This window comes from Oreochromis aureus, linkage group 2, assembly GCF_013358895.1.
Source record: "Oreochromis aureus strain Israel breed Guangdong linkage group 2, ZZ_aureus, whole genome shotgun sequence".
Lineage (NCBI taxonomy): Eukaryota > Metazoa > Chordata > Actinopteri > Cichliformes > Cichlidae > Oreochromis > Oreochromis aureus.
The window spans coordinates 30516577-30542003 of NC_052943.1; the positions used below are offsets into that span (position 1 = coordinate 30516577).

The following is a 25427-nucleotide window of genomic DNA, read 5'->3' on the forward strand; positions in this document are numbered from 1 at the left end:
AGGATTCAGGGTCACCTGGTCCAGCCCTAACTATATGCTTTAGCAAAAAGGAAAGTTTTAAGCCTAATCTTGAAAGTAGAGATAGTGTCTGTCTCCCGAATCCAAACTGGAAGCTGGTTCCACAGAAGAGGGGCCTGAAAACTGAAGGCTCTGCCTCCCATTCTACTTTTAAATACTCTAGGAACAACAAGTAGGCCTGCAGAGCGAGAGCGAAGTGCTCTAATAGGGTGATATGGTACCACAAGGTCATTAAGATAAGATGGGGCCTGATTATTTAAGACCTTGTATGTGAGGAGCAGGATTTTGAATTCAATTCTGGATTTAACAGGAAGCCAATGAAGGGAAGCCAAAACAGGAGAAATATGTTCTCTCTTCCTAGTCCCTGTCAGTACTCTTGCTGCAGCATTTTGGATCAGCTGAAGACTTTTCAGGGAGTTTTTAGGACATCCTGATAATAAAGAATTACAGTAGTCCAGCCTGGAAGTAATGAATGCATGAACTAGTTTTCAGCATCACTCTGAGACAGGATATTTCTAACTTTAGAGATGTTGCGCATAAATGGAAGAAAGCAGTCTTACATATTTGTTTAATATGTGCATTGAAGGACATGTCCTGGTCAAAAATGACTCCAAGGTTCCTCACAGTGTTACTGGAGGCCAAAGTAATGCCATCCAGAGTAAGAATCTGGTTAGATACCATATTTCTAAGATTTTCAGGGCCGAGTACAATAACCTCAGTTTTATCTGAATTAAGAAGCAGAAAGTTAGCGGCCATCCAGGTCTTTATGTCTTTAAGACATTCCTGCAGTTTAATTAATTGGTGTGTGTTACCTGGCTTCATGGAGAGATAGAGCTGCGTGTCATCTGCATAGCAGTGAAAATTTATGCTATGTCTTCTAATGATGCTGCCTAGGGGAAGCATGTATAATGTAAATAGAATTGGTCCTAGCACTGAACCCTGTGGAACACCATAATTGACCTTAGTGTGTGAAGAGGACTCTCCATTTACTTGAACAAATTGGAGTCTATTAGATAGATATGATACAAACCACTGCAGCGCAGTACCTGTAATACCTACAGCATGTTCTAATCGCTCTAATAGGATATTATGGTCAACAGTATCAAACGCAGCACTGAGGTCTAGCAGGACAAGCACAGAGATGAGTCCACTGTCAGAGGCCATAAGAAGATCATTTGTAACCTTCACTAAAGCTGTTTCTGTGCTGTGATGAGCTCTGAAACCTGACTGAAACTCTTCAAATAAGCCATTCCTCTGCAGATGATCTGTTAGCTGTTTGACAACTACTCTTTCAAGGATTTTTGATATAAAAGGAAGGTTGGAGATTGGCCTATAATTAGCTAAGACAGCTGGGTCTAGAGATGGCTTTTTGAGTAAAGGTTTAACTACAGCCACCTTGAAGGCCTGTGGTACATAGCCGATTATTAGAGATAGGTTGATCATATTTAAGATCGAAGAATTAATTAATGGCAGGACTTCTTTGAGCAGTTTTGTAGGAATGGGGTCTAAAAAGACACGTTGATGGTTTGGAGGAATTAATTATTGAAGTTAACTCAGAAAGATCAATTGGAGAAAAAGAGTCTAACTTAACATCGATGGTACTAAAAGTGGCTGTAGATAATATTACATCTGTGGGATGATTATTGGTAATTTTTCTCTAATGATAAAAATTTTATTTGTGAAGAAGTTCATGAAGTCATTACTAGTTAATGTTAAAGGGATTGTTGGCTCAGTAGAGCTCTGACTTTTGTCAGCCTGGCTACAGTGCTGAAGAGAAACCTGGGGTTGTTCTTATTTTCTTCAATCAGTGACGAATAGTAAGATGTTCTGGCTTTATGGAGGGCTTTCTTATAAAGCAGCAAACTATTTCTCCAGGCTAAATGATGATCCTCTAAATTTGTGACACGCCATTTCCTCTCCAGCTTACAGGTTATCTGCTTTAGGCTACGTGTTTGAGAATTATACCACGGAGTCAGGGACTTTGGATTTGAGGCCTTAGTTTTCACAGGAGCTACAGTATCCAGAGTCGTACGTAGTGAGAAGGTAAAATTATTAACAAGATAATCAACCTCTGTTGGAGTAGCGTTCAGATAGCTGCTCTGCTCTATGTTGGTACAGGGCATTGAAGATGATAACAGTGGGTGGATTATATTCTTAAACTTAGTTACAGCACTTTCAGAAAGACATCTACTTTGATAAAGTCTACTCTCCATTGCTGTGTAATCAATTATTGTAAATGTAAATGTTATCAGGAAATGATCAGACAGCAGAGGGTTTTCAGGAAACACTGTTAAATGTTCAGTTTCTATGCCATATGTTAAAACAAGATCTAGAGTGTGATTAAAGTGGTGGGTGGGTTCTTTTACATTTTGAGAGAAGCCAATTGAGTCTAATAACAGATTAAATGCGATGTTGAGGCTGTCATTTTTAGCATCTACATGGATGTTAAAATCACCCACAATAATTATTTTATCTGAGCTGAGCACTAAATCAGATAAAAAGTCTGAGAAATCAGAGAGAAACTCTGTGTAAGGCCCAGGTGGACGATATATGATAAAAAGTAAGACTGGTTTCTGAGTTTTACAGCTGGGGTGAACAAGGCTAAGCATCAGGCTTTCAAATGAATTAAAAGTCTGTCTTGGTCTTTCGTTAATTAATAGGCTGGTGTGAAAAATTGCTGCCACACCGCCCCCTCGGCCTGTGCTTCGAGGTTTCTGACAAGACTATGTCACAAACACTGAAGATTGGCTTACATGGTTGATAAGCGGCTCATGGCAGTCCCTTTTGATTAAAGGATTAGTTTTTGTGGGAGTTTTACTGTTATTGCTTTGCTGTTTTACCACATGTATTCTTCCCTGCATACAGTCCATGATAAACAAGGTGATCGCAGTCCGTGTACAGGCATATTTGACTCTGCCCATGGACGAAGACGAAGATGACCCTCCTAAAGATGACTTATCTGTGATGTTGTAATTGATCTGTGAATGACATGCTGATTAAAAATGCCAAGCCAAGAAATCATGCATAGATAACAAACAGATTGTTTAACTATTAGAGAAGTCAAACAACAGGAGGAAATGTAAAAGATTTTATTAAATGCATCTCTGTTTGTGATTCATATTGCTTGCGGAAGCTCGTCCTTGGACGGCCTGCTGGGCGGAGAGAAACACGCCTGTGTAACATGTCTTGATAAAAGAGGGACGGAATGTTCCAGTAAGATAGCCACATACTGTTGTATAGTCATTTTTCTGAGAAGAGCGAAAATACGCCGCCCTGTTGTGTGGGCACCAGTGACTATAAATGCACGAATAAAAAGGAACACTGTGTGACTCTCTCTCGAGACGTTCACCCATGTACATGTGATTTATTACGCTGTCTCATTGTGTTCTGTTTATATTTGCAGTTTGCCATTTGGGATTTTCCCTTAACAAAAAACTAAGGAGTGCTGAATCATTCAAAAATACAGACTATTAGAGTAACAGGTGTGTAGCATCACTAACTAGCCAGCACCAAGCCTCCAACACAGTGCATATGCTAGCAGCTAACAGTGATTTTAGATGTTGTAGAACTATAAGTTGATAAGCTGTGTCTTTTTCATAATAGTGATGTGGTTGAATTTACCCTAATTTAACGAGTCATAAGTCGCGGTAAACCCATCGGCAGATAAACAGGAGCAGCCGGGCTACGTAAAAAGTGTAGGGGGGCTTGTTTGCGGTCACGTCCAGCGGGTGTGTGGGCGGGAGCGTCACACAGACGCTTCATTTCAAGTCATTACTGGCCAAACTCCAGCTCCAAAAGTCCAACGTAGCAGTTCCCACAATCTGCTCCTCACCACTGAGAAGAGGGCCAGGGTTAGAAGTGCTGAAACTTTGGTATGCGACAAGTCATTTTTAATAGACTTACCTTTCTAACGTAGTAACTTTAATATTCATCGAATCCTGTTGCTTATTGACAGCAAGCGTTTGCCTTGGATAAATTAAAGCTCAGTATTTATATGTTCATTTAATGTTGTCATAAACGAGTTCAACACGTTACTGAAAAAATGAAATACATAAAGCTCAGTGTTTATGCTTCATGCTGGCAGGGCGTGATTGGACTGTTTGAACATGTGGAAATGAATGTGTTAGAGCAGTGGTTCCCAAACTTTTTTTTGCTAGGCCACCCTTTGTTTTTACAATAAACCCACCCACCCCTTTTAGTCTTTGGCTTGGAACCATATTTGGCGACGATTCATCTTCTGCTTTGCGTTTGTGTAGGAGCCCCGTCAAAAAACCTGTCCATTATGCTAGCAGTGTCCAAGCATTTTTTTGTTGTTGTTGTTATAGAGATTGAAAATGTGACATCATTCCAGGGTAAAACCGCAAAGGATTGTGGGAACGAGTGGCAAGCGGTACTAGCCCACGCAGGCTTTCACATGAAAACAGTCACACAGCAATAAAAAGAAACAAAAAAATGGCAAGAAGGTGTTGTATTATTAACTGCAATAGCTGGTCGCATGACAGCCACGGGAAGCCGACGGGTAAAGAGATTGGTTTTTATCGGATTACTTTGTTGAAGAGAAATTGTTTAAGTCATGTTTCCGAAGTAACAAAGAGCCGATGGATGGCCTGGATTGCAGCCATTCGAAGACCAAATATAACGTCCCAGAACACTCCAGCTCACATGTTAGTCTGCTCCAAGCATTTCCACAAAGGTAAGTCTTCTGTTGTAGTTCTTACGTAATTTATCATAACATAATTGTTGATGTAGGATAAAAATAAGTCTTATATTGATTTGAATTGAATTCATTGCACTATGCTGCTTTGTTATCTGTGGCTTTGCGGGCTAATGTTTGTTGTGTTTTGTAGGAAAACCAGCCTACAAAATGCTGGAATGCGATCCAGACTGGGCACCCTCTATCAACCTGGGTCATACCGAGTTTAAAGCTGCTACCACAGTGATATTTGATCGGTTAAGAGAGAGAGCGATATCAAAACAGCCACGAAACGTCCTACATATATGTGCCCAAGGGTTGTATTGAAGCAATCAAGTGATGAATAAATGTTTTCCAGTATGTTGTTTTGCAATGTTGTTTTTTTTGGGGGGGGGTTGCATTGTTGATTTGTTTTTTTTACAGAAGCAGCTAATAAAGCATAATGGCATACAATTTTGCCTCTTTCTTGTAAGATTCTAATGCCAGTTATAAATAAAGACAATAAATTGAATTCTATTAGTTCTGAAAATGTTGTTTAATACTACGACCTGAAATGACAAATAGATTATCTCCTGTACAGGCAAACGCAAAGGAAAAAAATGTAACAACAGCTGTGAAATGGAATAGTCCAAATCACCAAAGTAAAGTGGACCTGGGCTTATTGCAGGGATCTGAAGTTAATAAACATCTTGTGAGTGTGTGCACTCACACTTAGGACCATATAATAATAAATATGTGCGTGATGAAAGTTGGGCAGCACGCTAACGTCCTTACTCCACTCTGTATGCTCGTATGGGTCTAACCCTTTCACTCCTTTGATTTTTTCCTCGTACTTTTTTTTTTTTTTGCCTTTTCGTCAAGTCTGCCTTTGCACAGACCTGCCGTGTTCTCCGTCATATTGTACATAACTGTTTTTGGGGCAAATAAAATGTAAGTAGGGATTAAAACCGCAGAATTAATGATTACTGGTGCTGGAAATGCTAGCGCTTGATGCAGTGTTTTGATTTTGTTGCCACTCGTACCCACAAAGCAATGCGCGAAAGTCACGTGGTCTGTCAATCTCTATTCATACCACGCCTCCCCAGCAATGGGGAGCTCCTGTTGGCTCTTTAATAAGTCGATTAAACACTTTGGGAACCACTGTTAGAGAATAAGAGCTGGATATGTAAATGCAGTAATGAAGAAAAACAAGAGAGGAATCAGACAGGATTTTATTTTCCAGTAAAACATCGCTTCATTCTGATACCAGGATACACGATAAAGTTAAATAAGCTGACTGGAATAAATGGGAGCTTACGTCATGTTTTTCTGTTTTACATTTAGATACAGAAGCGAGGACTTTGTTCTCTAAAAGCACTGCGTGTGTTTAGCAGCTCGGGTGAGCATTCAGGGAGAACGATGTGAAACTCACGTCACCGAGCATATTCACTTCCATCAACGGCTGTGTAATCAACTTTAACAGCTCTGCAGCAAAACTCATCCATAATTCTTTTTGATTTTCTCTGTAAAAACAGCTATAAAATATAAACCACTACTGCTTTAAATCAGCAAGGACAGAGGCTGGAAACACCACATCCTGTCACATACACCCAGTATAAAAACAACTCTGCAAAGATTTTCCCAGTTTAAAATAGTCCATCACTGCATATCAGCACGCTCCATTTCAGCAACACTTTTGCATTGAGAGCAAACTTCTATTCTTACCCTGATCAGCTACTTAAAAGGTTCAAGCAATAAAACTTTACGTTGGTGCTGTGAACACACATTAAACAAAGCAGGGTTCAAAGGTAAAGAGCAAAAAAACCTTTTTGGTCTCAGCTGAGATAAGCCGCTCGATTATCCGATTATCATGAGTGAGCCCTTTGAGATGGAAGCAGGATGGAGCGTGGGGGCCGTGGCGGCGTCCAGTATAAACTGTTTGGATATTTAAGATAATAAATCAGCTTTGAAAAGTGCAAACAGTAAAACTGCTGTCAGGATTGTGCTGCTTTACAGTAAAATTCATACAAAAAAATTTTAGTGCATAAGCTTTAGGCACATATTCGGAATCATGTATACATATACATTTCTCATAATAAAAAACTAGAATACATCTGCTTAAGAACCAACTTCAGGCTTTCTAATAATTAAGTGCTCTATGAATAATAATGCTACCAAGTTTATTGAGGCAGGTTTCGTTAAAGCTACAGAAACCACATCAAAGCCCCTGTCTGCGGGGGTGTCATTCATTACCCGACTCACAGAAAGAAGGCACAGGCCAAGGTCATGTGACTGCGGCTAACAGTTAAACAGGAAGAGTCTCTAATCCTCACCGGAGGAATATTCGTCTGTCAGAGGATCTGGAAGCACATGCATACACCTGCACCTACATCAGTGCTAACAGAAAAATGCTTCCTCGGGTCACTGCATGTACATTCATGTTCAGGCACAGGGTGGCTGCTTCTTATTAAGCACGTATGAAGAATGTATGTTTTTATCCAGCAGGGCTCTAATCTAAAGCAAGAACTCATTTAGATACCTCTGAGGTCTCTCCTCAGAGCAGTAGAGGTGCTGCTTTTTTCTACACGTATTTTAAACTTCCTGCCCTGAGGCGTCAGTCATGATTGGACTGATGGACCCAAACACCAAACAGCAGATGATTACGTTCCTGTTTGATTGTGGCAAAAAATCCAGTTTAGACCTTAAAAAACAAAAACACTAAATGATTTACACCTGATTTAAATTCTAACCCCAGTCGTCATCCTGAACGTGTGCACGTGCACACTCATCGTTCTGACTCAGTATCTAAAAATTAAGTCAGAATACGGCTCTGGCCTCTATAAACAACATTAGGGCATGACCAGTCTCACACTGCGCAGTATGAAACACATATTTCAAACGGTGCAGTACTTGTACACACTGTGCAGGACTGTGCATTATGGAACATATTTTACACTGTGCAGTACTTGTACTGTGCAGTATGAAACGCATATATTATACTTTGCAGTACTTGTACTGTGCAGAATAAAACACACATTTCACATGGTGCAGTACTTGTACACACTGTGTAGTACTTGTACTGTGCAGTATGAAACAAATTTCACACTGTGCAGTACTTGTACACAGAGTGCAATACTTGTACTGTGCAGTATAAAAAACATATATCACATTGCGCAGTACTTGTACACATTGCACAGTATGAAACACATATTTCACACTGTGCAGTACTTGTACTCACTGTGCAGTACTGTGCATTATGAAACATATTTCACATTGTGCAGTACTTGTACACACTGTGTAGTACTTGTACTGTGCAGTATGAAACAAATTTCACACTGTGCAGTACTTGTACTCACTGTGCAGTACTGTGCATTATGAAACATATTTCACAAAGTGCAGTATAAAACATATTTCACACGGTGCAGTATGAAATACATATTTTACACTGTGCCGTACTTGTACACAGAGTGCAGCACTTGTACTGTGCAGATGTAAACTTGCTGAGTCTGCCTTAGACACGGACTCAAGCTGTCAGGTAGGGTCGGGGTATTCTTTCCTTGTGGGTGGCTGGTTCTTGTTATACAGTGAGTTATCGGTACGTGGACGTTCACACTGTGGTGATTCATCACCTGTCTGGATGTAGAAACCTGAGGTGAAGGTAGGACTTCAGAAAACCATTACAAAGGCACATCTGTGCAGCCACACGCTGTAGACATGTAAACATAGACGTGTTGTCTCTTTAGGACTTATCACAGTCTCCGTTAGGAGTGCTGGGGCTTTGGACGTGGAGGACGGCATCTTCGATAGTGAAGAAGATCGTGCGGTTCTCTCCTGCGTTGCCTCCTTTTTGGTTGCTGTAGTATCCTCCTCGTTCCAGCGTGTCCAGCACGGAGGTGTTGCACTGAGCCAACTCCACCACCACCCCCAGCTCTCCGTAATCCTTGCGGACCTCCTTTAGAGCATTTACTCCGGCAGTGTCCAGGAACAAGACAGCGCTGCAGTCGATCACTACCCTGCGTAACTGACGGGAGGCTGTGTTCATCATCAGGGTGACAGCTGGAGGCACTTCGGCCTCTTTCTCGTCAGAGTTGCTTGTCGGGACTCCGGCTGCCTCTTCCTGTCGTTTGCTGTTCTGGAACTTGACACAGCGGCTCTTCTCCTTCACAGGGTCAAGTCCTACACACCCGTACAGAGACTTTTTAAACAGGTTCTGGTTAGCGTAGTAGATTGGCGCTTCGTATCTAAAGATGGCCACGTCGGGGTGGGTTTGGAGGCCTTTGTAGGACGCCAGATCTTCGTAATGTTCCCTGGTCATAGCCCGGCCGAGCTCCAGGACCTGGACCCGCTGAGTTCTGCCCAGGACACAGAAAGCCGACACCAAAACCCCCACAAGGAGCCCCAGCTCTGTGTTGACCAGCGCTGAGGTTGCCATGGTGATCAGCCAGATGAAGGCATCGATGCGGTTGGCACGCCACATGCAGGGAATGTCGGTGAATTTTCGAAGAGCACCACGGAGGTTTACCACGATGATGGCGGCAAGAACACACCTGAGCAGACACAGGAGAGGAGAGAGGTAAGGATCACCGCAGCCTATCAGAAGCTTACACACAGCTGTGGCCTCTACCTGCATCAATGTCCTCAGCGTGGAAGAGCTGAAGGAGTGACGGGGCAAAGACGGGACAAGTCATAAAAGCTGTCTGGATTAAAACTTAAGATCGAGACTCATACTTCACTCCAACAGAAGGGGGTAACCAACGACCTCATCAGGAGGTCAGTCTGCAAGAAGACTAGTTAACAATCATTTAGAGGTTAGACTGACATCCTGCTTTTCTTACTTCTGGAGGGAATAGAAGAGCGGCGCGATCACCAGAAGCACCAGCAGCAGGAGGAGAGCGCTGATCAGCCCCGACAGCTGCGTCTGGCACCCGGTTGACTCCTTGACGAGGGTTTTGGTCAGCGCGGCACTGCTGGTGAAGCAGTGGAAGAACGACGGCAGGATATTGCAGAACCCGATGGCATACATCTCCTGGTTGGCGTCCACCGTGTAGCCGTGCTTCTTGGCGAACATCTCCGACAGTGAGACGGTGATAGCAAATCCCACGATGGCAATGGAAAAGGCGTCGACAGCCACATTGGGGATCAGAGACCACATGGGCATTTGAGGAGGGAGGAAGCCTGTGGGGATGACCCCAGCCACGCCCGACCCGTATTTGGCGTTGAAATGGCCAAAGTGAGATGCGAGCGTGGCAATTATCACCACAAAGAGCTCGAATGGGATCGGAGCCTAGAGAAGGACAGGTGAGGGCGAGGACAGAGTAAACCACACAGTTAGAAACAGGGTGCTTTTTGTTTTCATAGAATGAATATTTGTATAATTTTAATTTTACTGGAGTGTTACTGATTATAAAGTCATTGCCACACTTTTACCTTCAGCTTGGACTTGAAGCGGTCATTGAGCTCCTTCGTAGGTATGAGTACCGCCAAACACACCAGACTGGTGATGAGATCACACACATTGGTGTTCCCGAGATTGCTCAGCAGGCCATACCACGTCTTAAACAGAGTGAACCAGCCCTGAGGACGTGGGATCTTCAGGCCCAGCAGGTACTTGATCTGAGACGTCAGGATGGTGAGGGAGGCTCCTGTAGCGAAGCCGCTGAGGAGGGAGTCCGACAGGTAGACGGACACAAAGCCCACCTGCAGAAGGCCCATTAGCACCTGAAAAAGATGAGTAGGAGTAAGGTTGTGTGGTTCTATGCTCAGTCATTAAAGCCCACAGGTGCCCCTGCACACTTACCTGGTAAATCCCGGCAGTAAAGGTAACTGTGGCCCCCACGGCAATCGCATAGCAGCTCTGGTCACATCCCACCACGCCACTGTCATTCCCAGCCAACGGGACACTGCTGTCATTCCCACTCAGGCTGCTCTCCGGGAGGTATCCCGCCAGGGCCAACTCCCTGTCCACCACCTGGCCAATGAGCAGACAGAGCACTCCGAAAATCCCCACTGAGATGTGCCTGGAAGTGCCCAGGAGGGCGTAGATGATGGAAGCGAAGAAAGACGTGTACAGGCCGTATATGGGATCCTGGTTGGCCAATAAGGAGTAGGCTATGGACTGGGGAACCAATAGGATTCCAACAATCACTCCTGACATTGCGTCCCCCAGGATCCAGTCCCTGAGCTTGTAGCGCGGCAGCCACTGGAGAACCGGGAAGAAGCTGAGGATTCTGGATTTGGCCTTCTCTGGCGTGCAGGAGCAGTGCTTCCTAAGCCGCTGCGACAAAACCGTTCTCCAGGTTCTTCCCGTTTCCTTCTCAATCCTTTCCAGGATGAGAGGCCGGTGCTGGTCCTCCTCACCGCCATCTTCTACTGCCGCACAGCTGTCCTCCCCGTGAAGCATGGCTGAGCTCTTATCTGTGTTCAGGTAGAGAAAAAAGTCATTATTCTTACCAGCTTCACCTCAAACTGCTGACTGTAACAGCCCCCGAAGCGCTCGGTGGAATTTAATGGACTTATTAAAGAGCCAACAGGAGCTCTGAGCTGCTGACGTTAGCCGAACACTGGGCTGCACTTTCCTGTAATACCAGTTTGTGAAACCAACATCAAGGATTTTAAAGGTGCATTCTGTGTAAAGAGAGCACGCCCCTAGCGCTACCTGCTAGTTATAGGTAAACATTTTCGGAATTATTGAAACCTTTGACATAATCTAGGAGAGTCTGGCGAATGAGCTACCAAAAGAACGCATCAGGGATGAGACATGCAGTCATTACTGAGACAGAAAGGACCGCTTCACCGGTCTGGCCCACCGTGTAATCACACTTCGACATCCCTGAGATACGACCGGTACCTTTACCCACGAGTATGTCTCATTCTAATAATGTGTGTGTGCTGAATGTGGTGACAGTTCCAGCTGTGAGGTCAGAGGCTGCTGAGATCAGCTCAGTGTGTGCGTGTTTATGACTTTCTGCTGATTTCCTGCCTCTGATGTTGCATCACAGCACAGATAAAACACTTCTGCTTCTTCAGTCCTCGTGAGTCGCAGCTCTTCTTCACACTGAACGCCACGCCCCAATACACTTGCCTCTGGCCAACGGACCCTAAACTCTAAAAGCTGCAGAGTTTAGGGTCACCATCCAAACACCACCCAAACCCAGAGGGTGGAGCAGTGATTACCAAAGTCTGAGAGAGCAGCAGCAGCAACGGCGGCTGTTCCATACGACATTCCACCTGCATGTTATAGACACTGCCGCTCTGAATTTATCGTTATCGCTCTTTTATTTTTAATCGTTATCTCCCTTTTATTTTTAACCTTTAGCTCTTTTTTATCATTATTTTTTAGTCATTATCTTTCTCTCTTTTTTTTTGAATTGTTATCTCTCTTTTTTTTAGTCGTTATCTCTCTTTTATTTTTAATGGTTAACTCTTTTTTATCGTTATCTGTTTTTTATTTTTAATCGTTATCGTTATCTTGTGACATTATTGAACCACGATGATTAGCCATCGCCCTCTGACTGGTGATGATGGAGGTACAAACACTTCAAACTCCTAACTCTGAAATTACCCCCCTTCCCACCACATACATGCGCTCTCTCTCTCTCTCTCTCTCTCTCACACACACACACACACACACACACACAGAGTTGTGTTTTCATATCTTTGTGGGGACATCTAGTTGACATAATACTTTCCCCAGCCGCTTACACTGCAGACTTCTCCCACAACTCCACTCAGTGCTTCCTGCAGAAGTTCTCTGATGACTCTGCAATAGTCGGCCTCATCACTGATGGGGACGACAAGGAGTACAGAGGACTGACTCAAGACTTTGTGGACTGGTGCCACCAGATCAATGCCAGTAAAACCAAGGAGCTGGTGGTAGACTTCCGCAGGCACAAACATCCTCCACTGCAACCACTGAACATCCAAGGTATGGACATCGAGGCTGTGGACAGCTACAGGTACCTTGGTGTTCATCTGAACAACAAACTGGACTGGACTCATAACTCAGACGCCCTCTACAGGAAAGGGCAGAGCAGGCTGTACCTGCTGCGGAGACTCAGGTCGTTTGGAGTAGAGGGCCCACTCCTGAAGACCTTCTATAACTCTGTATAACTTTAAAAATTTAGGCGTACCGGCACAAAAGTTAGGCGCACTCAAATTTTTCAACCGCATCGCTTAACACCGCAGTTTTACATGTGCACTTTCTTTGGGGGGGGGAAGTCCATATAGACAATATTCATTTCTAAATTATTAACTAACAAACTTGTGCTTAAATTGCTTTGTCAATATTGTAGAAAATGTTAAACTTAATCATCATCTTGGCCTCCTCTGAGGACCTGTTTGCTGCTGCCTGCTGCTGAAAGGCAGTGGGGAGAGGGGACACTTGGGCAGTGCATTTATTGCAGCATATAATGTGTTTTCTGGATACACTGCTGTTTTTTCAGCATTCAAAGATTGATGGCACCGTGTCAGAGCTGGCTATGAATTTCAGATGGATCAGTCCTTAACTTAACACAAAAGTTATCAATAGTTCTTTTCATCTTTTCTTATTACCCACAGCTACATCCACTTCTGTCAGGCCTAGGCTGCTCACTAGGGCTGAGTATCATCACTGATTTCTATAATCCTATAGTCCTGATTCGATTCAATTTAGCCTCAGACAGTCAGAAATATTATAATTCTGATCATTTATCAGTACTGATACACATGAGACTTCATCAGAATTGTGAACATCACAGCAGATGCCTTTGTGTGAAAGTAACTGAGGCTATGTCCACACGTACTGTACACGGGTATTTTTGAAAACGGAGATTTTCCGTTTTCGTTTTAAAAAATAATCCCGTCCACACGTAAAGGCAGAAATGAAGGAAAACGCTGCTAGGAACATGCCAAAGCAGCAGGTGGCGCTATATTCCTAACTGTGTAGAAATGTTGGCCAATCAGAAGTCTAGAAGCCTCGGTATGAAATAGTAAACAAAGCTGGGGCATAGAAGCAGAACCCAGTGTTGCCAACTTAGCGACTTTGTCGCTATATTTAGCGAGTTTTCAGACCCCTTTAGCGACTTTTTTTCTAAAAAGCGACTAGCGACAAATCTGGCGACTTTTTCTGGTGTTACTGGAGACTTATTTATGATGACTTTTTGACGTGAAAGCGTGTATCGCTCCTACTCTCAACAAGCAGTGGGTGCTGCCATGGGCACCTCACCCGTGCCAAAGGGCTCACAGGCGGAGGATAGTCCTCACGCAGCTTCTATCAGGGCAGGAGACGTTCAAACCTATGCGTCCAAACTGCAAATGAATCGCGCATGAGTGAAGCCGCTGCTCCCGCACTGACTGTAACGCAGTCAGTTCTTCTTTTGCTGTTATGCTGTTTTGTGGATCACAACGTTTAAAACTACTTATAAACACTACACACACACAAAGTAACTCCACCAGAGTGCCTATTTCGGGTCACTTTTGCCGGTCCAAGCCCGGATAAAGGACATTAAAAAAAACAATAATTGCTAAAAGAAATTTAATTTGTAGCTCTAAATAAATTCTAAATGCATTTAGGACGTTTTTTACTCACTTTATGTCTCTTCCACGATGTTATTTCTCTCTCCAACAACGTAGGTTACAATTACATTAGCATGACCAATTATGCAAATTAGGCGATGACGTCATTTGGCGACTTTTAGCGACTTTTAGGACAGCCAATAGCGATTTTCATTACTGAGGAGTTGGCAACACTGGCAGAACCGAGTCGTATGTGTGGAGGGACAGTAACTGTGTGTGTATATGTAAGCATTTAAACACTGCAGAGAGGACAATTAACAGTAACAGTATTGTAGAAATTCATTTCACCGAAACAACAACGTGGCGCACACTGTGACGTCAAAAAAGGGGCACACCTTTGACGCTGCGTTTTCTCCGTTTTTCTCGTCCACACGTAAATGCAAAAACGGAGTTTTAGAAAATATCCACCCTGGCCGGAGTTTTTAGAAATCTCCGTTTTCAGTGACCGAAAACGCCATTTACGTGTGGACGAAAGGTGCAAACGCATAGAAAAATCTGCGTTTTCAAAAATACCCGGGTACGTGTGGACATAGCCTGAGAATAAAACACAGAAAAACATGAAGGAGATTTTTCTGGTCTGGCGTTTTATAGCAGATAACCTTAAAAATATTCTGCAATTTTGCATAATTTTAAGAAGTTTAAATTTCTTCAGTATTGAACAGCAGAAATTAGGCTTTCTTGTCCGAGGTCATATAAGTGAAAAAAAGAAAAAGAAAAGAAAAAGACAGCGGCCGACAGCGCTGTAAACATGATGTAGACTGGTGGGTAATAAGCGAATGAATAATGCAGAAAACAGAGATTTGAGACGGGAAACTGTTCTTGAAGTACAGAGAGAGAGAGAGAGAGAGAGGGAGCTGTGCATGAAGTGTGATTTTTATCGTGGTGGAAGCAAAACAGCAAAAGTCAGAGGGAATTCATGACGACATCTATCAAATGTGAAGCGTAGTTTGCTGCTTCTTTTGCTGCTGGCTCGGCGAATTTTGGTTGCAGAGACAAAACCTGCAGCTCAGAATCTAGCGCAAAAAAGACGGAAACACAGCGCGGACCCGACGCATCAGAATCGCTGAGCTCCGACAGCGTGTCGGGTGAGAAAGCCGAGAAAGACAAAGCTGATTCAGATGCGTCGGTCTGCTCTGTGTTTACGTCTTTGTGTGGAATCCGTTAATGAATTGATATCGCTTTATTCAACCTACTCACCTCTCTCTTCCACCTGCACTTTCAACTGGACCACGACCAATCAGAGAGGTCCCGCCCCTGACTATCTCTGATTGGTTTAGTCCACGATAGGGGCATAATGTGTCTGTTGTTGACCACACGGAGAGTTGCAGAGATTTTTTTTTTTTTGTTACCCGAAAATATTTGCGACCAAATTTTTCAGTGGTGCAACTAAAAAAAAAATTTGGTCGCACTCTAGAGCCCTGCCTCTGGACCCAGTGGAGGTGGTGAGTGACAGGAGAATGGCGGCTAAGCTGTCATCCCTGTTGGACAACATCTCCCACCCCATGCAGGAGACTGTGACAGCACTGCGCAGCTCCTTCAGTGGGAGACTGCGGCACCCACGGTGTGGGACGGAGAGATTTCGCAGGTCTTTCCTCCCCACTGCTGTCAGACTCCACAATAAAGACTTTTGCAGCTGATCAAACACACAAACCCACACATGTGCAATAAGACTGCTATATGTGCAATTCTTCTTCTTTTTGTATTTTCCTACTCAGTTGTATATAGTATTTGTATTTCCATTTTATTCTATTGTAAATATTATTCTATTCTATTTTATTCTATTGTATATGGTATTTTATTTTATTGTATTTTATTGCTTTCCAGTGTTTTCTAATTTCTGCTACATAACTTTGCACTTTGCTGTAACAAACAAACTTCCCACCTGTGGGACTAATAAAGGTCATCTTATCTCATCTTATCTTATCTTACTCTAACCATCAAAAATGAACCCTAACCCTGAGTCTGAACCTAACTATAACCGTAACAACCATAACTGTAACAATGACACTAAAACCAGATGCTGAGTCTCAAAAATACCTTCAAACTCGTGAGGACGGACACTTTGTCCCCAGGCTGTTGGTCCCCACAAAGACATGTAAACCTAGTACACTCCTTCTCACACTGTCTCTCTCTCACTCACTCACTCACTCACACACACACACACACACACACACACACACACACACACACACACACACACACACACCCACCACCACCATCATCATGCTGTAACAAAACAAATTTCCCACCTGTAGGACTAATAAAGGTCATCCTATCTTATCTTATCTTATCTTATCTTATCTTATCTTATCTTATCATCGTTACCGTGATGAAGGCCTTTTGAGCGCCTCCGTGAGCAGCAGCGGACTCTGACGGTGTGACGTGGTAATCGGTTTGCAGGTGGTGCACGCAGAGACCTGAAGGGTCCCGGTGTTGCCTGCGCTGAATGATCCTGGTGCACGCGTGCCTCAGCCTCACCTGGATTGCCGATGTGAGTGACAGCGTGGCAGCGGACTAGTGCGGTGACGTCACGAAGTAAGGCGGCGTACTGTTTTGTGTGATGAGCAGAGCGTCACTGAGCGTCGCGGTGAAACAGGGCCGTTTTCAAAGGCTCGTCACTTCCTGTGGGGGCTCAGGTGAGCCGGCGTGAATGGCTCCTTTGTAAACAGTGTAAACGTGGACAGGAACAAACCTGAGTGCGAGCCGCCGCACGCACGCACGTGAACCCGCGGGACACCGGGAGCGAGGCGGCGTTCGCGCGCGGGGGGACTCACCTGAGCTGGATCCCGGTGCCGGTACCGAGTTCCTTTGAGCCGTCCCTGCCGCTCACGGTCCGCTCCGATCCCGCCTCGCATCTGTTTTCCGCCCCGCCGCAGCTCCGTGCGTGATGACGTGGAACGGAGCGTGTTACGTCACACGAGCTGCACACATGCGCAGTTACTGATGAGCCTGACTGTCCCGAGGCCCGATCAGGAGGGGGCAGCAGATCTAATAGCTTCACCTTTTCTTAAAGAAAAGATCAAAACTCACACCTGTGTGCGCGCCAGGATACAGTTGAAGCACGGCCAGGTGAACTGTCAGCGACCAAAGGCTGAGATGGAGCTCCAGTAGGACGATGAATCCTGGAAACACTTACCGTGCGTGGATGTTCTTCACTCCCACAGAAACATGTGGAAATGATGTTTGTGCCTCTTCACCTGCACTCATCTGCAGGTTCCTACTGTTCTGACACATCACTAGACCCCGCCCCTTTTCCCTGTTTTCTAGTGGAAGCTCTCTCTCTTTTTTTTTTTACATAATAATGACATAATGGATTTCCTTTGGCATTATTAAAGTATTCTGATCCACCTCATTTGTCTCGTTGGTCTGTGAACTGAAGCTCCTAAATATTTGTTCCTCTTTCTTACACTCATGTCCTCTTGGGTTCAAACATGGCAGAATCTCAGGTTCGACCCGCTCGACCGGGGACGGGCAGTACAGCTCTTGTTACGGGTTCTTACAGCTATTTGATCTGGCACGAGTTCAAAAAGTTTGCATTGTTATTTACAGTCTGGGGGTATGAGGCATGCGCTCATCACCTGGAGTCCAAGGAAAAGTGAAAAATATCACCCTAAAGCCATCAGACCAGAAGAGCTGGATGCTTTTATTACAAATACACGTATGTCTGTCAATCATCGTGACAGTACTAACAGCAAACCTGGTTCAGGTCTTCGTTTCATTTTCTCCTCAGTTGTGTAAGGCTGACGGGGGTTTTGTCGTCACCACGCCGGGTGGGCATCGCAAAGTTAAAGCAGACTCAGAGTTCAAACTCGCTGTCGGTGAAAGCTGCAGGCTTCATTTGTCCCCCCAAATTCTCAACTCAGAGTCAGAGGTCAGAGAGGAAACGTGATACCCAACACAGAGCACTCAGAGAGCTCACACCTCCACCGGTAGCTTGCTGACGTGTTCTCACACGGAACGAGTGACATGTGTGCATACACGCCCTGCAGTACACGCAGGTGATTCAGGAACCTGTTTCTCCGTTCCAGCACACCGAGTGTGAATTTGAACATTTGATAAGAAATCAGAGAAATGGAAAGACAGACACATACCTGACTGTCCAGCTTTTCCACTCACTGCATGTCACACGGGTAATATGATCTGTGTATCTGAGCACGCTCAGACTTACTCACATGGCTTGTGTCCAGCCTGTCTTCCCTGGTCTCGCGTCCCCATTAACCTTAAACTGTCCTGCAGAGGCCCAAGCTCTGTGCAAGTGACACACCAACCAGCACACCGAGGATCCCGTGTGCCGGCACAGCACGCGTGCTGCTGGTGTGTCGGGTCATACATACACTGCTTCTTTGTGCTGACGTCTGAGTGCGTTTCAGAGGAATGTGGTTACGCTGAAAGACACGATTGAGAGTTTTTTTCCACTAAAATACTGGAGAACATTCAGCCCTTCAAGGCTCAAACTGAAAACTGAACCTCACAAAGTTATTCTGAAAGGATGTGCGTTGGTCAGTCGATGCCGAGTGGTAGTTTAAAGGTGCGTGTGGCTGCTCATCAAGTGTGTTATGAGGCTTTTGGTTGGATGCATGAGCCAAAAACTGCCCAGTAAACGGAAAACTGGAGAAATATTAATTTTCCTGGTCCTGAAGAAGATCAGCGAGTGTTTGCAGAGTTTTGTTGAGACACAGAAAGAAGTTGAACACTGGAAGCCATATAATCCCCAAGATGTAATTGGACGCAAGCTTATGTCCACACATGACCATTTAAAACCATCCCTGTAATCTTTTCTCTGCTCTCAGACATCTGCAGCACAGACGGATTAGCCGGAGACAGCAGGAGGACTTTCACAGGTACAGCCGCCTTATTCTTGCTAACTGTTTTTACATTGTTATGTTATTTTATGATTTGATTGATAAAAGTATGTGCAGAGCAGGGATGGTGATGCCAGCTTTTGACACCACATTCTGTATTCTTATCAAATCTGAGAGTAAAATGCAGAGAAAAGAGAAAGGCCCTTCAGCATCTTTTAGCTCACTGTTTTGGCTTCAGCCCAGAAACAAATCCAGTGTCTCTTCTTCTTCTTCTGCACGAAATAATATTTCTCTCAGTATTAAATTCATTTGCCACTTGTTGCCTTTCATGGAAGCTCTCCTTCAATCAGCTTTGCTCCCTGTCAGCAGTAATCATGGTGGATGCAGCAGCAGCAGAGCAGTTCCTCGACGCCAACCCGCAGTTCGCCAAGCAGTACTTCGACATGAACTTCCGGCCTAAGATCATCTCGGACTTGCTGGATCCCAACCGCAAGACGGCAGTGAACATTAGCACGTTCCATGAGCTGACGATGGTGGACGAGAGCGAGATCCTCATCGACCTGGTGCGCGACATCCAGGATAACCTGAACATGGAGAAGTCCGTTTTCAGGCTGATGAAGCACCTCAGCTTCATGCTGCGGGCGGATCGCATGAGTCTCTTCATGTACCGGCAGAGGAACGGCGTCGCTGAGCTTGCCACCAGGTGACTGCAGACCCACTTCAGTGTCCGAAAGCAGTGCAGGTAGCAGCACTGCTGATAGCTTTATTTGTCCCCCTGGGGCAATTGAGTAATTTGAAAAGTAAGCATGAAGCTTGGACACATTTATTATCTCTGAGGTCATGCTTCCTCCTCAGGAACCAGTGACGGAACACGCTGGGATTTGCTTCTTTCCAGCACTTAGTGAGGTTAGAGAGGGCCTGGTCACCCTGCGTCACGTTTCTGTCTTCATATTTACCTTCAGGTTGTTCAACGTTCATAAAGACGCCATTTTTGATGAGTGCCTCGTGCAACCCGACAGTGAAATCGTGTACCCGCTGGATATGGGCATCGTGGGCCACGTGGCCACCAGCAAGAAGATGGTCAACATTCCTGACGTGTCACAGGTAAACCCCACCGCCACCACCACCACCACCCAAGTACTTTTTATGGGGGATTGATGTGGAAACCTTCATCTATGTGCTATCACATATGAAGGAAAGAGCCCAAAAACATCTAGAGTCTAAAAGCAGCACGTGGCCGTTTAGCTAAGATGAAATCCTCTCAGATATACGTTTACTTTATGAAAGCATGTAAAAGAACTCACGACTGGTTTAAATAGAGGGAATTAATGCAGTTATGACTCCGGTTAGTTGTAGTAATAGCAGTTAATTTAGCAGCAAACTACAGCGTGGACAGTCAGTAGCACAGACAGGAGTCTCGAGGTTCCCTGAATGTTTGCAGTCATTCTCGTCTCATTTTCTATCAGAGCCGCTCGGCTTTGGTGTGTCCACCAGAGGGCGACATGACTCCATGCTGTTTATGCTGCTAATTCCTCTCAATCTCATTACAGCCAATACCTCTGACATTTAAAAATAGCTGGGCAGCATTTTCTCGTGTCCGCATCATGCTCCTGCAGGTCCGCCCGCTTGCACCTGTGGCAGCTCTTTTTGAGACGTTCACGCCACATAGGGCAGTGGCCCACATTACACAGGCGCTCCTCTGTATCACTTCCACCGCATCCTTTCACTGGCCTCAGAAGGCTGTGCTGCTGACGGAGGAACAAAGCCGGCTCGAGCTCATTGTGCCCGGTTTATTTGCAGCAGTTGTGCTCCCAGCAGCCTGTTGGCTCTTCATTGTGAAACGGTGTGCAGCTTCACACAAACACATGACAGTGTGACGGGAACAATCAGAGCCTCAGTCCCCCATTGCAGCCAAGGACCGGCGAGTGTTTCCAGATAACAGGTTGGCTTTGTGATGTTAATGCACACGGGGTGGCTCTGTATGAAATGCAGGGACTGGGATTGCTGCCTTTGTGCTCACTGGTTCCATCCTGATCCAGTTAACTGCAGGTCAGCCAATCAGGCAAGACTCTCGATTCACCCTCATCATCATCTTCTTCCTTCAAAGTGAGACCGAGAATAACACGATTTACATTCAGAATGGTACCCTGTTATTTATCCATGTGTGTGAGGTTTATGTGGACAGGCTCCACATAAACAGATTAATCTGTCCTGAATAAGAGCGATCCCAGATTAGTCGCAGAGGTCACACAGGCCGCTGCTTCCACAGACTCAGCACTATCGCACACCTTTTATCACACCTGCAGAGCTGTACGTACAGGTGTGTGTGCTCTGGAATAGAGATAGGTGATATTTCGAGTTTTTTTTAAAAATATCGATATATTTTTATACGAGATATAAGATGTGACAATATCCTTTATATCGATATAGTCTATGTTACGTTATAATTATAGTTGCGGAGCTGCAAATTTGCCTCTCTTTCGTCCACTTTTGTCTTTACGCAACGTTACTCGACCTCGCCTCTCCTTCACTGAACACAACTCCCCCCTCCTCCCCCATCGCTTCCCCTGCAGGCAGCGACAAGATGGACACGGCAAATCTCCGTTAATGAGTTACTGCGCATCGCCCCGTGCGTGGGGCTGGACGGCGTCAACGTGTTAACGAGCTAACCACGCTAACGAGCTAGCCACGCTAACGCCATGCACAGCCTGAAATCCTTTCATTTTCTCAAAAGTTGACAGTGCGCCTTTTGTATGAATTCTGGTTGTGCTAGATGACCGCGAACCGATTTTATGTGATACACGGCGCTCAGCAATCTGTCAATAAATGTTTTAGTTCGACTTTGGTAAGCTACGGAGCTGCACCGCTTGATGGATTGTCGGAGCATTACGGCTACCGAGGAGCCTCGTGGAGTGATACGTACTGTGCTTCAACGTAATGTTACCGTATTGTGTGTGTATAAGGACCATAAATGGCACCTGTTCAGAGACATGGTTAAGAAGCGGATTTCAAACTCCAGGCTGTCAGTCACGTAGTAGAAGTTGGGAACAGAGCAGCTGTGAAATCTGTCTATGTTATTATGCTCAGCGTCTTTTAGTTTACATTTTGACTGCACAATTGTGAGCTCTTTGTTATGCACAAAACAACAGTTTTCTTTTATTTATAGAGCATCATTATTTAATAAATGCTCATAATTTATTTTTGAGTAGTTTTTTTCATGTACATCTATGCTGTATGTTAATAAAAGTGCCTGTGTGACATCTGGGACACAGCTTTGACTAAGAACCCTCTTTTTGTTCTTACTTTATGGCTTTAAAAAAATATCGAGATATGAATTTTGGGTCATATTGCCCAGCTCTACTCTGGAATGAGGAGCCAAACTCAAAGAGCAACCGTGTAAGAGCTGCGTAAACAATCCTGTGTCTCCATCTAAAAATGGGTAAATGCTCCATGTGCAGGGTGATGAGCTCTGTGAGCTTAAGAGGGTCAAAGGTCGCCTAATAACGAGCTGGCAAAGTGCCCTATCTGTGCAGTGGGTTTGTTTGTCAGGTAGCAGATGAAGCAGCTGATCCAGGATCAGCCACAGCGGGGTTTCTGTGTCCTTCTTATAAAATATGGCCTGTATTTATATAGCGCTTTACTAGTCCCTAAGGACCCCAAAGCGCTTTACACATCCAGTCATCCACCCATTCACACACACATTCACACAAAATATAAACAGCGAATGCACCTGAAGACGTTTCAGTTTGCGGTGGAAGAGAGGTTTCACAAGGTTTTCAGCTTCAGCATCTGTTCAGTTGTCATACCTGAACCTGGTAATGAACTAATGAACAATTAGTTCATTACCAGGCCTCTGGAGAACTTCAAGACATGCTGAGAAGGTCATTTAGCCATTTAAATCAGCTGACATGTCTAAAACCTGCAGGACCCTAGAAGCATGTCTTGAAGTTCTCCAGAGGCCTGGTAATGAACTAATTGTTTGATTCAGGTGTGCTGACCCAGGGTGAGATCTAAAACCTGCAGGACACCAGCCCTCGAGGCCTGGAGTTGCCCACCCCTGTTCTAGAAGATGGATGGGTGGATTTCAAGTGTATTTTCAGCAGGAAGTAGACAAGTATCAAACTTTCTCCATATTTCCTCTTAAACGTCTGCATGCGCTCTGATCCCTTCCCTGCCTCACCCAGCTAACATCCAGAAAAAGACCGAGACCTCGTCATAGCCAAATGAGTCCCTGTGCAGGTCTTTGTTCCTTCTTGGCAGCTAATGAGCTGCTTTTCCTGTGTTACACCCCCAGAGGAACAATTGATGACCCCTGCAGCTCAGGAGGAAACATAGATGGATTGCAGCTGAGAGCGCGTGGCGTCTGAGGATAACTGAGAGGCTTGGCTTGCAGCGTTTATGGATATCATCAGAGCGTTCATCAAAGCGACTCTGGGAGTTTTGAAAAGTGCAGCGAGAAAGCGATGATAATTAGATACAGTGAAATATCCACTCTGCCTCTTCTCTCTCCTCCTAGAGCACACACTTCAGCAGCTTTGTGGATGAGCTGACCGAGTACGTGACGAAGAATGTCCTCGCCGTCCCGATCATGAACGGTAAAGACATGGTGGCTGTCATGATGGCTGTTAACAAGCTGGATGGGGCGTGCTTCACTGCCAAGGATGAAGAGGTAACTTGTAACAGCGCCTGTCCCTCAGCAGACCTTCTTCTTCCGCTTTGTCTCGTGCTGTCAGCTATATTTAGGTAGCTGCATCCCCTTTTGTCTTAACAAGTAACATGTAGGGTCAGTTTCTCAGACGTGGAGCCAGATAGGCCCGGACTAAAGGAAAACCTGGCAACAGGACTAGACTGAGTGTTTATGTGGAACAAACCAGATAGAACTGATAATGAACACTATCGAGTGTACCTCCAGAATAATCCCTAATAAAATGATCTTCATTTAAGACGAATCACAAACACGAGGAGTCGAAGTTACAGATGTTACAGACGTGACCAGAAAAACATGAAACTTTGACTCACATGAACTCCAGAGGTCCTGACTCCATCAGGTATGGTTATTGTTGGATGGACATACTCCACCTGCTTTTGATGATGTGTCCTCCTCACTGTCCTTTGGCTCAATCAGACATCACATGGTCAGCTGCAGCATTCGAGACCAAACTTATTATAGTTCACTAAAACTAAAAACAATGAAAATAAGATTATAGAGTTAATATGCTCAGTTTTGGTACGAGACGGAGAGTCACTGCTTTCAAAAGGTGTTTTTACTGTAACAGTGGCACTGATTTTCATAAACCCTGCCTCTGACAGATAAAGACTAAACTGACACAAGAACATTCACTCTTGACTCTAAACTGAAGTAAACCAAAAAGTCAAAATGACATAAAAATAAAAACCAATTAGAAAATTCAAAACTCTGGATCACACAGACTCACATTCAGACACTCCAGGACGGTGGCTGTTGAGCCAACTGCGTCCCCCTAACCCCAAACCACGCTCCACTCGGATCTAACCGTGTTCTTGTGGCGCCACCGATGTGAACAATACGTCATGTAGTTTAACTGTGACACAGCAGATTTATCAGAAAACCATCAACAGATTGAGAAACTGTGTGTGACTGAATAATAAAGTGACAGGAAGCTCATGAGGCAGCTGTTTTTCTGGTGCTGTATGAATGAAACTGATCTGATGTGTGGTTTGTGACCTGGACTTAGACTGCGTCTGTTGTGACTGAAGGTAAAGCTGATGTGAATAACTCCCCAAGTTTATCATTTCCTGTGTGTCTGTCTTCCTGCTGCCGTCTGCCACTTGCTCACATTCAACTGAAACACTGCAAAACGAAACCAGAGCCTCACAGATCAGAAACCACAAGATTAATCCTCGACTCTCACCTGAGAGCTGGAATGAGAACATTTTTCAGCTCAGAAAGGCCCGAACATACCCACCAACACCAAGATCAAGAAAGAGCGTTCACACTTCCCCTGTATCGCTTCTAAAGTAAGAAGCAGCAGTGTGCAAAGTGCAAAACAAGCCAATTTATATACAACTGCAACAATGTATGAAATGATCACATTGACCACTAAATATGAAGCAGTAAAATATATCAAATTCATTACAACATTTAAAACAGTTTCAAATTCCAGCCATTTAAATTTTACAGGTACAGTTGGTTACTAGGACCTCTGTCAGTTTTTGTTTAAAACTAGATAAAGGGATAAGAAATCCCAACCTCAACCTGAGCTGCAGATAATTCCAAGACCACACGCCGAAATAAGACAGACTTGACATTCCTGGCTCTGCCCATTTCTTTTCCATAAAAGAAATAGAAAAAACTTATAAAAGACTTGCATAAGATGTGGCCTACTTCATATAGTGAATCATAT

At 44.6% G+C, this 25427-nt stretch overlaps 2 protein-coding genes across 5 annotated transcripts in view; one reads left to right on the forward strand and one right to left on the reverse strand.

Moving 5' to 3' along the window:
* Positions 1 to 7663: 7663 nt before the first annotated feature.
* Positions 7664 to 24148, reverse strand: slc26a2 (solute carrier family 26 member 2). 4 transcript variants are annotated; one of them, XM_039621866.1, is made up of 5 exons: positions 24064 to 24148; positions 10488 to 11104; positions 10118 to 10408; positions 9526 to 9974; positions 7664 to 9237 (listed from the first exon to the last, which is right to left on the reverse strand). In XM_039621866.1, the coding sequence occupies exons 2-5, from the start codon at positions 11088 to 11090 to the stop codon at positions 8430 to 8432; spliced, it is 2151 nt and encodes a 716-aa protein (XP_039477800.1). In that variant the 5' UTR covers positions 11091 to 11104; positions 24064 to 24148; the 3' UTR covers positions 7664 to 8429. The 4 variants fall into 4 exon arrangements, with proteins under 4 accessions (XP_039477800.1, XP_031581865.1, XP_039477804.1 ...); XM_031726005.2 differs by lacking the exon at positions 24064 to 24148 and adding an exon at positions 17017 to 17536; XM_039621870.1 differs by lacking the exon at positions 24064 to 24148 and adding an exon at positions 16721 to 16958.
* pde6a (phosphodiesterase 6A, cGMP-specific, rod, alpha) overlaps positions 18000 to 25427 on the forward strand; it is a 28032-nt gene continuing 20604 nt past the window's right edge. Inside the window, exons 1-4 of the mRNA XM_031726000.2 lie at positions 18000 to 19083; positions 19414 to 19747; positions 20007 to 20148; positions 23561 to 23713. Coding sequence (XP_031581860.1) covers positions 19419 to 19747; positions 20007 to 20148; positions 23561 to 23713 — 624 coding nt within the window. The 5' untranslated portion in view covers positions 18000 to 19083; positions 19414 to 19418. The remainder of the gene's footprint in view (positions 19084 to 19413; positions 19748 to 20006; positions 20149 to 23560; positions 23714 to 25427) is intronic.